Source organism: Conger conger, chromosome 5 (genome assembly GCF_963514075.1).
Source record: "Conger conger chromosome 5, fConCon1.1, whole genome shotgun sequence".
NCBI classification, from domain to species: Eukaryota; Metazoa; Chordata; class Actinopteri; order Anguilliformes; family Congridae; genus Conger; species Conger conger.
In genome coordinates, this window is record NC_083764.1 from 22491357 (window position 1) to 22506286 (window position 14930).

At 38.5% G+C, this 14930-nt stretch overlaps 1 protein-coding gene across 1 annotated transcript; it reads right to left on the bottom strand.

Annotated features, from left to right (window-relative positions):
• Positions 1 to 2442: 2442 nt before the first annotated feature.
• LOC133129412 (protein phosphatase 1 regulatory subunit 14B-like) lies at positions 2443 to 12656 on the bottom strand. Its single transcript, XM_061243482.1, has 4 exons — positions 12237 to 12656; positions 3968 to 4048; positions 3498 to 3530; positions 2443 to 2831 (listed from the first exon to the last, which is right to left on the bottom strand). Exons 1-4 carry the CDS (start codon positions 12423 to 12425, stop codon positions 2763 to 2765), a joined length of 372 nt encoding a protein of 123 aa, XP_061099466.1. The 5' UTR covers positions 12426 to 12656; the 3' UTR covers positions 2443 to 2762.
• Between the last annotated feature and the right edge of the window lie 2274 nt (positions 12657 to 14930).

Consider the following 14930-nt stretch of genomic DNA (forward strand, 5'->3'; position numbering starts at 1 on the left):
CTTCCAGTCATAATTCCAATGAGGTTTGGCAAACTCAAGATGTTTAGTTTTGTTAGCTTAATTGTGCTGTCTCCGTGCCACCCTTCCAAAGAGTTTTTTGGTATGGAGGCCATTTTATGTTTTTTGTTTTTATTAAGTTTGCAACCATTCTATACGTTTAATTATTGCCCTTACAGTGCTAAGTATTATGTTTGAACTTTCTTGGATATTTTGTACCCATTACCCAACTTTGGTTTTTCCCATGCTTATGGTTGACAAAGGAATGTTGTATGCTTGTTACCTCATTTCCTCTAGTGAAACAGGAAGCAATGGAATGACACAATATAGTTCCTTTAGACCGAGATTAACTAAATCAAAATTTTAGTTAATGTATTGCCAATTTCACAATAAATATTAGGGGTGCTGATAGGTCGGTTCTTGGGAAAAGAGTCAAAGTCCGGGGCTGGTGCAGAAGAGTACTGCACAAGACAAAAACGAAACATCTCTTGGTCATTTAATCTTTATACCTTCTTCAAAACTCGTCATAGGAAGGGGGGCTGTTCTGCCGAAGGTCACAATGCCATAATACAAACTATATACATTCATTTAACATAAGTTTTAGTAGTAGGACAGTCTTTTTCTTTGATATACATATGTTTTACATTTGACATTCCAGTACACACAGTTCTCTTCCAGAACAATCTTTTAAACTAGGGCTTATCAAGGCCCAAAGGTAGATTACATGCAAACTGCATAAATTCAGCGGACAAGCAAACTCGTGTCTCTTAAGTCATAAATTTGGATTCACGAAAGCAGAAGTTCAAACAGAGGCCTGTCACTGAATTAAACCATCTTCCTCAGCGACAGGCCCCACCAATCCCCCCTCCTTTTCTGTTTAGCTCAGCTTTTCAAAAGAGTTTGTGCAACGGACAAGGCCAAGACGTTACACTGTTTGACCTGAGCATGCATCCTGTGCATGCACACTCTTTTACGTTAAAGGGTCACTCACAAGATATATGTTAATTAGTTAAAAAGATATATATGTTTTAGTCACGGCAATCAGCTCAGAACTTTTTAATAAGTCCTTTATTCACAGCCCCTCAGGTGCCAATAATTCTGGCACCTTTAAATTTGGCACCTTTACATTTTGGCACCTGACATAGATTACTAAATAAAAAACATGGAAACATGATAGTACATGCATTTAAATAAAAGTATATCATTTTCCCTTATGTTTGAACATATATTATTATCCATGTTGTTTTTATCAACAGCCTTTAATTCCAATAATTCTGGAGCCATCTGTACGTGCTGTACACATCCATGTTTATATCCACATCACCGAACATCTTGACATCACCACATGACCTCACGCCCACACATTACTACTTCACTGCAGGCAGACAGGAAATCACCCCACCAACACACCCAAACAGCATCACATTCTCACAGGTATACGTTTCCACACATATAGACCACAGTCCACACACCCACACATCACCCCAGCCAAAATCGTTTCGTTATATATTTAACAACCAGGAAAAAGCTTTAAAGGATGTTTGAAGACAAGACGAATAAAAAGTGTCAAGACACTGTCAAGACAAAATTATTTACTTGTCATTTTTAATTACAGGTGCATATTCAGTAGTAAATGGAAATCTCCTTTTCCTGCTGAACAAGATATGTCAAATAATTTCAGCGAAGCAGGTTAAAAACCCATTTTCTCTACTGTTTAATGAAAAAGGATTGGGTCTGGGCTCATTGTATTTCAATTAAAATTGTGAAATGTATAGATTTATAAGTGTTATGAAATGTGTGTTATACATATGTATACAGTATATTCAGGGTTACTAATAATGTGTTATTATTTAGCTTTATCCAAAGTGACTTACATTTGATTTGGCAAAGTATCGTGGCTATACCGGGGCTCCGAAGCCGACAGTCAGTTACAGAAGTGGCAGATGGGGTGAGGTGGACCCACAGGTCAATCATTGATACGTCAAGCTTTCCAAATAAATATTTCTGTAAAGGCTGTGCTCATGTGTCCTTGCTTCTAGCTCCTAGAAGGAACAGTTGAGATGGTGTAACTAGATCTATTTCCGGGTCAAGAGCAAGGAAAAGAAAAAAGAGGTGAAAAATAAGCCATTCAAAGGTCCTTGAAGGCCAAGAACTGTTAGTTTTCCACCCTCCCTTTACCTGGGAGGTAGATGAGAAGACAGTCTGGCCAATCTGTAGCAATAATTACCTGTGAGAAAATAAAACCAGGGCTGGATTTTGATTTGAGGGCCAGAGTTGATGATCCCTGCACAACAGCTAGCAAATCAAAGAACGAATTCAGTTTGCAGTGAAAGTAAGCAGAGAGTCGGAGAGATATACATAAAACTATTTATTTCATTAACACATTACATAATACTAATGGGAACAAAATATATAAATAGAAAAACAATTGTATTTCTTTGCTAGTTACAAACAGGTGTCCCATAAAGGTTTTCTAACAGACAACACAATCAATGTTTTACTTCCTTTTAGTGAGAAAAGTAAAAAGACAACAAATAATGTCATCTGTATGTTGACCTTGCTGACAATGCTAAGACTGTCCATTAATCACGACTAAGAGGGAGTTCAAATAGACTGTTTTCACAGGGGCTGAGAGTGTTTTTCATGGGCAAAGACAGCCATTGCTGTCATCATCAGTTAGTTCTGTTATCGCAGGCTTCCTGGCTCAGGAGGGTGTCTGTGTCGCCAGTTAACTCGTTGTCATGGCAATGTCTCTGTGAACCCATTTATTTTCTTAGGGTGCCTGACATTTTCCGAAGACCCTTGATCCGGTAGAGCAGGCCGTTAATGAAGTCCTGACAGGTAGGAGAGACAGTGGGTGGTGTGATTATCGAAATGTCCGACAGCTTCATAGACAGTGCCAGAGTTGTTAAAATTGTGTGAAGACAGATTGTGATATATCCGTGTATTGGTGCGGAACAGGGATATCAAAACAGGATGAGGACAGATTACAATGCAGTCCTGTTACAGATAGATTAAGCTACTTAATTCTAGGTTGGCACCATTACACATATATCTTACAGGCTGATTTAACCATGTGCTAATAATCCTGGCGCCAAATAATATCAAATTATAATTCCACCCATATAAATTCATGAATGTTGATGGCTGCTTTACTCTTAATAAGAATAAACAGTGCACACATCCTAGAGGTAAATGAAGACCAGCAGTGACATCAGAACCACTACACAATCTGTGATGAAATATCAATGCCACTAAAGAATATACCCTTAAACTTCTGTATGGCGAAAGATCATTGAGAATTCGGTCTTTTAAGAATAGATGATTATGTTGTAAAAAACTGAAGCACTTACACTCTGCAATGACCTCATACTGCCTATCAAAGAAGGCTCCATGAACAAAGGAATCCATTTGACTCTGATTTTATGAAGCAGTGTTGTACAGTAACAAAGAATACAGGCCATATGACGGTTTGCTTGTGCCACATTTCATTTACTTACATCTTTGGGTTTGCCACATTCCTGGAGTAGTTCCTGCAAAGAGAGTGACCTCGAACTCAAATTCAGTGATTGGTGTGAACATTCTAATCTCAATCCCATGCTCCCATAGTGTTGCACAATTGTTAAATAGAAATAAAGAAAATAAATGTCTGTGGTAATCATCCAACTGCCGGACTGACATATACAGAGATGTGAATAATGTGATATTGGTATCTGTGATATTCTTGCCAAGAATATATTTTTCTTTAATCTATTTATTTATGTTGCTTTAAACTCCATTATGAATCACAGCTATGTTTCACAGATGCACTTTGCCCCTCCCAAATACATGCAATGGACCATCCATAATTTTTTCCACAGACTTTTCGATGGTCATACCAGTATATGAGGAGCAATTTGTCTGAAATCCGGCAGGGTGATCCCACGTTTACTGCGGAAAAGGGACATTCTCATTGTCTGCATAAGCCCACCTGCAGCTTGGATCTCTGATCAGCATCTGGTAGCTCCAGGAGCACATCGATATCGATTTCCAGCTCTGGGATGTCCTCTTCCTGCAGATTGGTAAAGTGAGACAAGAAGAAGTTCAAAGCTGTTTGAAGAAGGCAACGCATATCACTCCCCTTTCAGAAGAAAGGGTTCCCAAAATCTCCATAGTGTCTCCATAGACGCACCCTATCTGGTTCAATCATGCAGCTTTCACTTCCTTATCATAGAGGGTTCCATAAAGAACGAAAAATGGTTCCCCTATGGAGACAAGCCAAATAACTTTTTTTAAGAGTACATAAATGTACTTACGACTGTGTAACTGTATCGTGGGGTTCAGTTAGGTAATTAGGATTAATTAAGGACACACTGGAATTTAATTCCAGTATGTTCATACAGAAAGATAGATTTGGCACAATATGTTGCATATTGTAATTGAATCCAGGCAAGAAATATGTCACCAAAAAGTTCTCCAAGGTTTGGAAGAAACCCAACGCACCAGTCACTCATCCAATATCCAATATGCAATTTGTTTTATATGAATAGCATTTTTTATGTTGTCAATTTTACAGAAAACTGAAAATGGACAAATTAGAAAGAATGGGCGTGAAACAGCAAGTGAAGTTCAATAACTCCCCAGTAGTGATAAAAGTACTCAAACAGTGGAGAGAAAGAAATTCCCTGGTGGGAATTCATCCTGTGAGGAACCCAGTTATTGAGGGGAGTCCGTCCTCGCTGGCCTAGGTGACGAGGAATACAACAGAGAATGTATTCAAAGTGGGCAGATTAAAAAGGTGTTAATCTAACTGCTGAAATAGACTCTTGACAAAGGCGTGCAGGTCAGAATAGCAAAGCAATCTAGGCCCCCATGTTGTTCATTTTACGGACAATTGTCAGGACTGCAGCAGTCTATATCACCTGAAACATCAACAAAGTACCCAGTTTAAAAGAACAAGGTTTTGTTCCACACAATTAAAGTAGAGCTCCTACCACACAATTAAACACTTGTGAAATTCTGTGTTTCTTTCTTGTTCCAAGTTAAGACTTTCTTTCAGCTGTGAAAACAGTTACTACCAGCTCACATTTTTATTCATTCACAGAAAGGCCTGGAACTCAATTGAATTGGAAAAAAAGAAATGAATCTTGATGCGAATGTTTAATTTGTGCATAGACAAATACTGTACCTCCACCTGCAACACAAAGACAGTCTGTCTTCTTACCTAAATAAAGCTGCTTTTAAAGGCATCTCTTTTCAGTGAAACTGAAAGACATAGTTCAAGACGAGTTAGTCTGGATGACTTCCCCCCTGTGACAGATCGTGCAGCCATGACAACAGATCCACAGCTACACAGAGACAAGAGCCTTTCTAATTCCAGGCCATGCTGCCACAGAGAACTATTCTTTATAAGTGGAGCAATCATCATTAATGTAGCTGTTCTCACATTATTACATGCTATATATTCTCCCCATGCTGTGGAAAATATACAATTCACATGACTTAATGAATTAATACTGTAATGCTGCTCTTGGAACCTTAACCTTCAAATCAGACAGTAGAGTCCTTAAAACAAACTTCAATCTTTCGTAAGCAACCTGCGCAAGGCACACACTGCCGGTGCCCTCCAGATTTGTGTTTTGTGTCTTTATATGGATTATGGTAATTATATACTTTATCTATAGTAGATGGTAGGCCACAAATGTAATAATTTTGTGTTCAATTTCAAATTGCAAATATGGTCTGAATTGACCTGTCTAATCAAATATAAGCTACATTTGTTATGAATCTCTTCAGATACACATGCACACAAACCTGTACATAAAAAGTTTTCCACAGTATGACAATTATTGATGTTCATGTAAATATTATTTTATTTCAGACATACTTTTGCTATTGAAGCACCAAATGCCTTAACAGATGGCATAGTGATCAAGAGAAACTATTATGAAAATGGAGGGTATCATTCTAAAAGTCAAAAGATTTAGATTTAAGAGTGTGGACTGGCACAACAATGATTTTCTTCTCCCCTGACCACAAGAGGTTTGGGATACATAACAGTTTAAAACCTGAATAATGTGATTGTCACTGAAATCATTGATATTCCTGTTTGAAATTCAATGGCATTGTAATAAAATATATGTGAATGTGTGTTGAGTGTTAAAAATTGTTGCCGTATATCACCTACGTGGGTGCTACATGTGTGGTGTTGAGGTGAGGTCCATACACTCAGTGAGCAGTTTATTAGGTATTTATTAGATTTTTTTTTACTTCTACTGCTGTAGCCTATCCACTTAGAGCTATGATGCGTTGTGTGTTCAGAGATGCTCTTCTGCATACCACTGTTGCAATGTGTGGTTATTTGTGTTACTGTCAGCTTTGACCAGTCTGGCCATTCTCCTCTGACGTCTCTCATTATCAAGGCGTTTCTGTCTGCAGAACTGCTGCTGATTTTTTCACCATTCTCTGCAAACTCTAGAGACTAGTGTGTGTGTGAAAATCCCAGGAGATCAGCAGTTCCTGAGATACTCAAACCACCCTGTCTGCCACAAACAATCATTCCACGGTTAGATCACATTTTTTCCCCATTCTGATGGTTGATGTGAACATTAACTGAAGCTCTTGACCCGTATCTACGTCATTGTATGCATTGCACTGCTGCCACACAATTGGCTGATTAGATAATAGCATGAATAAGTAGGTTTAATAAAGTAAAAATGTTCCTAATAAAGTGCTTGGTGAGTGTATGTTAATATGTACACAATGTAATAGCATGATGAAGGCATGTTGATGTTAAAGTCATGTTGGGCAAACACAGCGCTGTATGTTTATACTTTAGCCTTGGTTTTTCAGCTTTGTGGTGCTTTGCTGTATGACAGACTGTTCAGTACTGGATGTGCATTTGCATTTGTTCTTGTGATATGCTTCGAACACATCTCACAATCACATGCGATTGGCTTCTGGTTAGCACTAGATGTGACAGACACAATAATTGCTATCGAGCAATAAGTGATAGCACTCATAATGTAAGATTATTGTGTCCTTGTCCTAAGAAATAGGTACTGTCTTCTTGAAGGACTCAGAAAGCCATGACCTTTACAGTTGCAAATGAGAAACGTCCTTTAATAATTTAGTACAGCAACACAGGGGGCTGACAGACTTCTGCACAAGGAACTTGGCAACAGAACACCCTCAGTGCGACCTTTACTCTTAGTTGACATGAAAATAATCAGCATTTGCCAAAGTCACTACATAATTTATTGGCTTTAGCAGATACATGTTTTCTAGGGTGATTTTCCCAGCTGATATCTCACACATAATCCACTCACACAGTTTAGTTATTTTATCAAAGAGATTCTGCTCAAGTGCCAGGATGATTGTGGATTCAGAGGTCATGTGTCCCGGTCAATCAATCACACCATCCCTTATCACCACACCACCACACATGTTTTCCCCTACATTTTCATCTTGACAGGGAATCTAGAATCAACCGTAGTGTAAGGCCTACGAAAAGTATGACAACCATAACATTATAACAACTGAAAAAAGCTGTGAAACCTATGCTATGCTATGCTATGCTATGAAGCTATGAAAATGGTAACAGCTATTTCGACCTTATGGTAGACCACAAAACTGCTTTGCTAAAGAACCATTTGGGATGAAGTAAAACTCAGCTGGAATAACAGAAGCCACTTCATCAGAATTCCACTTTTGAATGGACTAATTTCTCAGATTGGAATGTCTTCACTATTACAGCAATATTATGTATTATATTGTACACGTATATACACCTCCGTTGAAAAGTTTTGAACCACCTTGCCTGTTTCTGCTTTTTCAGATTTTATGTTTTATTTTCTCTGTTTGTACTCACATATGTTCAAAGCGCATACTCTGAGCTTTTGTTAAAACATACATTTTGGTTTCACTATGTGGTAATTATAGAACTTTTCATGTGCAGTACCAAACTTGAATGTTTGAAACAAATTAACATAATGTAAAATTATTTGCATTTGAATGGATTTCTATGCGAACTGGGGGAGTGGGACTAGATTGAGCTGTAAATTATGCTGATGGTAAATTATGAGCTGGAAATTATGCTTATGCTATAGTATGGAACACATTTGTCATTAAAAGGGCACAATATCAATGATATCACTAGATATACAGTAGATACATCAAGGGTTGCTTCTCGTGAATATGTTTGTCCACTGAGTTCAATGGGAAGATTAGTCAGGAGAAACCATTCTTGTAATATTTACTGAATATCTACATATCAGCAGCATGATGGTTTGAGGCTCATTTGATACCTTGGACCCTTGATGACTTAAAACCATTTAGCCAACAAATGTGTATCAGCATGATTTACAGCTCAATCTAGTCCTATCCCCCAAATCCCATAGAGATCCTTTCAAATGCAAGAGTTTTAGTATCACTGGACAACCTGAAAATAAGATATCCAGACTCTGATGATGTTGATAGGTCACAGACATCAGGAAGTCATGGCATGCAAGAATATGCAACCAAATACAAAACATTGCGCATTTATTTGACATTATGTTAATTTCTGTCAAACATTGAATTGGGGGACTACATAGAAAAGTGCAGACATGGTCCAGAATCAGAGAATTGTTAACCCGATGGCCTAATTATCATAGTTACAAAGGAACCTCCACACCTGTGCCACCACATTTACAGTTCACAGCTATCAATTGTAGAAAAGAACCAGTGGGCAATTGGCATCTACCACAGACAAAGGTGGCTAAACACCATTAGCATCAAGACCAAGAATCTGATCTGCAATGGAAGCATAGGTTAATTTGCAACATTGTAAACCTATTGTCTGCTGCCATTTGTTTGATGGTATAAAAGGTCGTTCAATGCAAAAGTTATCTGAGTTAATGCTTGGCAGACAGAAACACCTGATTCCATCACAGCCAAATAAACAAACCTGTTTCTTCACAAGTACTTTTGGTCTGTGAAAAAAATCCAATAATACTGTATATAGTATATAGTATATAGTTATTGGCACCCTTGATAAATATGCACAAAAAAGGCTGTAAACTAAAAAATTAAACCATTATTGAAATAAACTTTAGTTTTCAACATGCGCAAAGTAGTGTGATTTATTAATGATTCAATGGAATCAACCAAAAAACAGGTGCCACATTTATGCATTTAGTTGCTGCCACATGACTGGCTGATTAAATACTTACATTAACAAGCAATTTTATATAATACTATATATATATATATATATATATGTATATATATATATATATATATATATATATATATATATATATATATATATATATATATACACACACACACACAGACACACACTATTACATATTATATAAAATAAGCCATTCAGCTCCAGTCACTCCAGCTTTTCCCAGTGGTTTTGCTCTCAAATTTGTGCTGATTCTGGGAAATTTTACATTAATTCTGAAATCCAATAGGAGATGTGAGTTAGATTTACATGGCAAATATGTTCTCATGGAACAAGGAGAGGTGACCTTTATCAAGTAAAGTAAGGTTGAAGAGTGACGAGTGTGTGGTGGGCATAGAGTCGAACAAAGATGAATAACTTCAACTGTTTCCGAAAACAATGAGAGTCTGTGTTAATTTCCTTTCTGCATCTTTCTTCTGGTTCTTATGAATTTACAAATGCATAAACTACAGGAAATATATTCACAAAGCTTTGTGTAATATTACTGTAGGATCTGACTGTGACCTCATATGTATGCACTCTGCTTCTTGGAAATCATTGCAGGTTTCTTACTGCACTACCACTTTTATGATATCTATAAAGTTGTTAAGTACTCATTTCTCCTTTTAATTTTAATGTATCAACTAGGGGATTCTATTCAGAAGTGATGTAAATCAGTATATAGTAGCTGTGATAATCAATTTATGACAGAGTTACTGTATTTAATTGTAGAGTTTATTTGACTGAACTATATCAATAATTCTATATACTATTTCCTCTATATTTTTAGGCGTTAACAGTTTTCATTGTCTATGTCATCACGCTTATAAGTAGACAAAGATACCATCACTGAGTATGTGAATTTTTATCCATGGTAGATAAATACTTAATAATAATACTTTTCTGCACTTGATTGATCTTGCCTGGTGCAATTGAGCCAACCAGGAGGACCAGAATGTCAGGTTTGGTGGGAGTATTTAATAGGTTCCAATACACCAGACACACTCGGTAAAGAGTAGAAAAGTATTTGAATTCAAAACTCTATGGAAACACAACTCAGTTCACACACAGTTAAGTACACACAATCTCACACCATGCAATTTTCATTTCAGCCTGGTTTCCCTCAGTGGAGCCTGCCAATTAGACATAAGCAATTTTACAGCAAATTTCTCAGTTTAGGGATAATTTCCCAACACATTGTCATGTAATTCGTATCTAGATTCAGTAATACAAGAAAGAAATGCATTCAACTTTTGATGGAAAACAAATTAGTTTGAAACTGTCATAATTGAAAGTGAGTAGAAGGGTTTATGATTCAGTATCAGTATATATAGCAGGTACACACTATTTATCATTTATGGGGGATTTTACAGCTACTGTTGGCCAGAGATGACCTGGCTGGGTCACACTAAAACAAGAGGCTAAACTCAGACACCACACTGCCTCCATTGTCACCCCTGTGGTTTGTGGAATGGGGCCCAGCTTAACTCTGACTGCAGCCTTTTCTCCCAGAACACTGACTGCCTTTGGTTGCTTTTTTCTCAACCCGGTAGAGAAACTAATTTATTCAACAAATTAATTTTTTGCCATGAGCAGTAATTGTTATTCCACGATAAACGGTTGCAACTTTGCATTCAATACATTGTAAATGGCCTTAGTGCCTTTTAAAGCATATCTCCGCTTATCTACCACTTGGCTGCCAAAAGTATCCCCATTATGTTAATGGAGATCTAATACATGTGAAATAATAAATTAAAAAACATATTAGTGAGATCCATATCACCTACTATCATGCACTAAACTGGCAATAAACGTATATTGAACTACATTGTATGCCATTAATCCTGACGTACTTTATGTATGCACACACAACAGACAACACCCACCCACACACACATGTACTGCTTTGTCATTGTGTAGCTGTGTTTGCATGGGCAGTAATCTCAGTTTCCAGCCCATAAGAAATGCTGCCTCACAGGGATGCTTTGCCAAATAGGTCCAGTTTCCAGGGGATGTGTGAACTCTATTACCAGGGTTTTGTGAACTTGTAACCAAACCAAAAACCAAACTAGTGTGTGATGTCACTAGCACAAGGACTTTCATTGGTACGTGGATCCAGAATGGTTCAGCAAACATTGGCCTATATGTTTCTGAGATATGGTGGGCGGTTTGTCAATGTCCAACCTTTCAAGTCATTAATTAAATATACATTTGATATTAATTCATTGATTTTAAATTCAAAATGAAAATGTGTGGATTGGAAGTGATTTATCCACTCACAGTATTTGTCATAACAACAATGAAGGGCATTGTGCAATATTTCTCAGATAAGCTATTTTATATAGTGTCATAAATTATCTTACATAAGATTCCTTTAGCTGTTATATATAGGTGTAAATATTTGTAGCTTAATAGCTATTGTGGGCTATTAGACAAATATTATTTAATGTGTTTGTGATAAGCAAGGTAGCAGTGGGAAAATCCCAATACAAAGTCCAACAGACAGCTTATTAGTTAATTACAAATATACTCTATAATTCCTTCACAGACCAAATTGTGCAGTATAAGGTTAGTATTTCACTGCAAATTCCACCAAATAAAACAGAACAACTAACGGTTCTCTAGGTGCTTACATTCACCTTTTAAAGTCACACTGACTGATCATTCAGCTCCACCAGTTGAGAGTAGTTTAGAGAGTAGAGTGGTAGCATTACATACAGTAGCCTCAAATCTTCACACAAAACCATGATTGAGATAACGTTTCTTTATAAGTAAACAAAAAGAGCGTATGGTATCATGTTCAAGCATAATCAATCAAATCATGGCTACCCCAGGAGTATTGGCCGATAAGTCCTGGAGATATGACACTGGAGCACAGTGAAGAATTCACAGCAAAACTTGCCATGGCATGACACCGCACTGCAACGGGGTTATCCGTCTTCAGTAGCGCCCAAAAGCCGGTCACTTAGGAAAGACCTGACCTGTGAGTGTCCCCCCCACCTTGACTGACGGCGTGTATCCACCACTCCCCTCTCCGACAGCAGCTCACCTCACAGTCGAAAAGCAGGTGCAGCTGTCCGTCGATCCACTCCTCGATGTCCAGCCTCCTCTGCAAGTCTTTGCGGTTGTACTTCACCGTCAGCTTGCCCAGACGGCGGTACGGCGGGTCTTCCTCCTCTTCCTCTTTGCCGGCCGTCTGGAACATCACCCTGGGCTGGGTGCCGGCCCCCTCCGCCATGCCTGCTTCCTGCCTTCCTCAGGGAACCAGGCTGAGGAGAGCGAGTGAGAATGGCGTGCTGTCTCCGTCTCTCTTCTCCTCTGTCTCAATTGCCTCTCCTTAGGGAGCTTTCCCTCTTTGGCTCTCTCTGTCTCTCTGTTTTTCTGTTTCGCTCTCTCTCTGCCTCTCGGTCATTCCTGGTTCTCTGGTGGTGATAGAAGATGTTTGTGCGGGTGTGCACGCCTGCCTGCTGTTACTGTGTGTGTGTGAGTGTGTGTGTGTGGAGAGAGAGAGAGAGCGAGTGAGAGACAGAGAGAGGGAGAGAAGGGCAGAAATTGGACAAATGTAAGCATAAGAACAAACAAGTGGGGTGCCAACTGAGAACTAGATCACACTTTCTTATGAGTAAAATACAGTTCTAGATCGAATAAAATATGGACACTACCTACCTTCAATTGCTCAGTGAAACATGGGGTGCAAGTCCATAAGAAAAAAAACATTGTAGGCTGGAAAAGCTCTACAAAAATACACACTCAAGTCAAAGCTTTTCCAGCCTACAATGTTTTTTTTTCTCTTACATTTATACATTACACATTCCGTAGTTCTCGCAGTTAGGTTGACAATGTTTTCAAACATGTAACACTGCACTCAACAGTCCAAGATAAGACAATTTAGATGTGGCCAATTACCGTTGTGTAATCAAGTTGAGTTGAAACAAATGATATGCCTCACAATATGGCAGTTAACCTCGGTCCTGCATGGTGAGGACATCGCTGCGAACGTCAGTTACACATGCTGAATTATTGAGCATGCTTTGCAGCTCGCCTTTCCCGGTGAGTGGATTCACACTCTTTCCCGAACCTGTGCCTGTCCACATACGGTCCCTGCCTAAATATATCAATGGCCCAGAGTCTTATTGAGAGGTATCAGGTTTCACCCCACACACAACATTACATTACCTTACATTACAGTTATTTAGCAGAAGGACTTATCCAGAGCGACGTACAATAAGGTGCAAATCAAACCCAGGGACAAGTGCGTTGAGGAACCTAGAGGAAAGTACAGTCCTAGAGTGATCACATAGATACAACTTGAACCCGTGAAGAATACATCAGCATGCCAACTAGCATAGAATACCCCGAATACTATAATAACTATACATAAGTGCTATTATAAGCTATGGTATACACATGGCTAATCATAGTAGTGAGGTAGGGAGGGTGTACAGACAAATAAATTATGAGGGACTGTTGTCCTGAATAGTTGCATGGGAGTCTGGGAATATTGAGAAATATTTTGGGCAATACAATGATGGATAAAGGTAAGTTTGAGAAAACCTATGTTGACTTATTGCTGTATGTCTCAGTCAACAAACAGCATTATTGTATTTTCGAATTTAATATAATGGCTACACTGTTGAACTGTACTGCAAAGTTTTCTGATTCTGATTAGAGCATTCTTTGCATGGGTCGTTGTTGTGTCATGACCTGTTTTCATATGAGTATGTTCATGCGATATGGTCCAGTGATATGGTCCAAAATGATGCTTTCTTATCAGTTGCACTGAATTCCGCTGGTGAAATTCAAATGGAAGACAAGCTAATAAATAAATAATTTCTCCTTACCATATTGCAGTATATAGTTATACTACCATAAACTTATGCCAGTGTAATTATTTCGGTTTTCTGATGATATCTAGCATTTTAATATTGGGCTTTTTGTTTAGATTGACCTTTCGGGGTACATACATCACATGCACACATGTGCAGTTTAAAAAATTTGAAATGTACCCAAATTATCATGAACGCTTTATGGTTCAACAAAGCAAAAAGAACAGTCACACTGTGACGTCTCGTGCCGCTACATTCTTGTGATTTCCTGATTTCCCTGGTTTAGGTATTTTCCAGTTCCATGTTCTGTTTCATGTTTTTCTGTCATCCCGTGCCTTAGTTTGTTTCCTTGTTTCTCCATTTCTATGCATTCTCTGTGTTAATGTTCTGTTTCATGTTTTCCCTTTTTCCCCAGTTACCACACCCCCTGCACCTGATATGTGTCTCCTCATTTGTAATTGTCTCACTGGTACCTCATTGTCTCTTCGTTAGTTGTGGATATAACCCTACCTGTTTCCTTTGTTAGATCATCTTGTGCCGTCCCTTTTGTTTGTGTCCTGGTTTCCTAGCCTCTGTGGTCCATGTTCCTGACACCCTGCCAGTTCCTGACACTTGCCTGGTTTTGGCCATCACTCACCCTGTACCTCATTCTCTGCCCAGTCCTCTGTCTCCTCTCCAGCTCCCAGCTCCTTCCCCACTCCCATTCCACTCCCATTGGACTGACTTCTGGGTTTTGACCTTCGCCTGCTTCAACTACGTTCTGCCTATTCTCTGTACTCCTGTTTTCTGGAGTTTTGAACGTGGACTAAACAACCTTACTAATGAATTTACTTATTCTGCCATTCGCGTGTTTGCTTTCTTCCAGTATTTTGTTTCCTGACACACACAACATATGTGTACGCATTTATTGTTTTTAT

Coding starts and splice junctions, on each gene's coding strand:
- LOC133129412 (XM_061243482.1), bottom strand. CDS start 12,425: ATGGCGGAGGGGGCCGGCACCCAGCCCAGGGTGATGTTCCAGACGGCC. Junction 4,049..12,236: donor ACCTGCTTTTCGACTGTGAG/GTGAGCTGCTGT, acceptor ACCAATCTGCAG/GAAGAGGACATCCCAGAGCT. Junction 3,531..3,967: donor ATCAGAGATCCAAGCTGCAG/GTGGGCTTATGC, acceptor CTCTCTTTGCAG/GAACTACTCCAGGAATGTGG.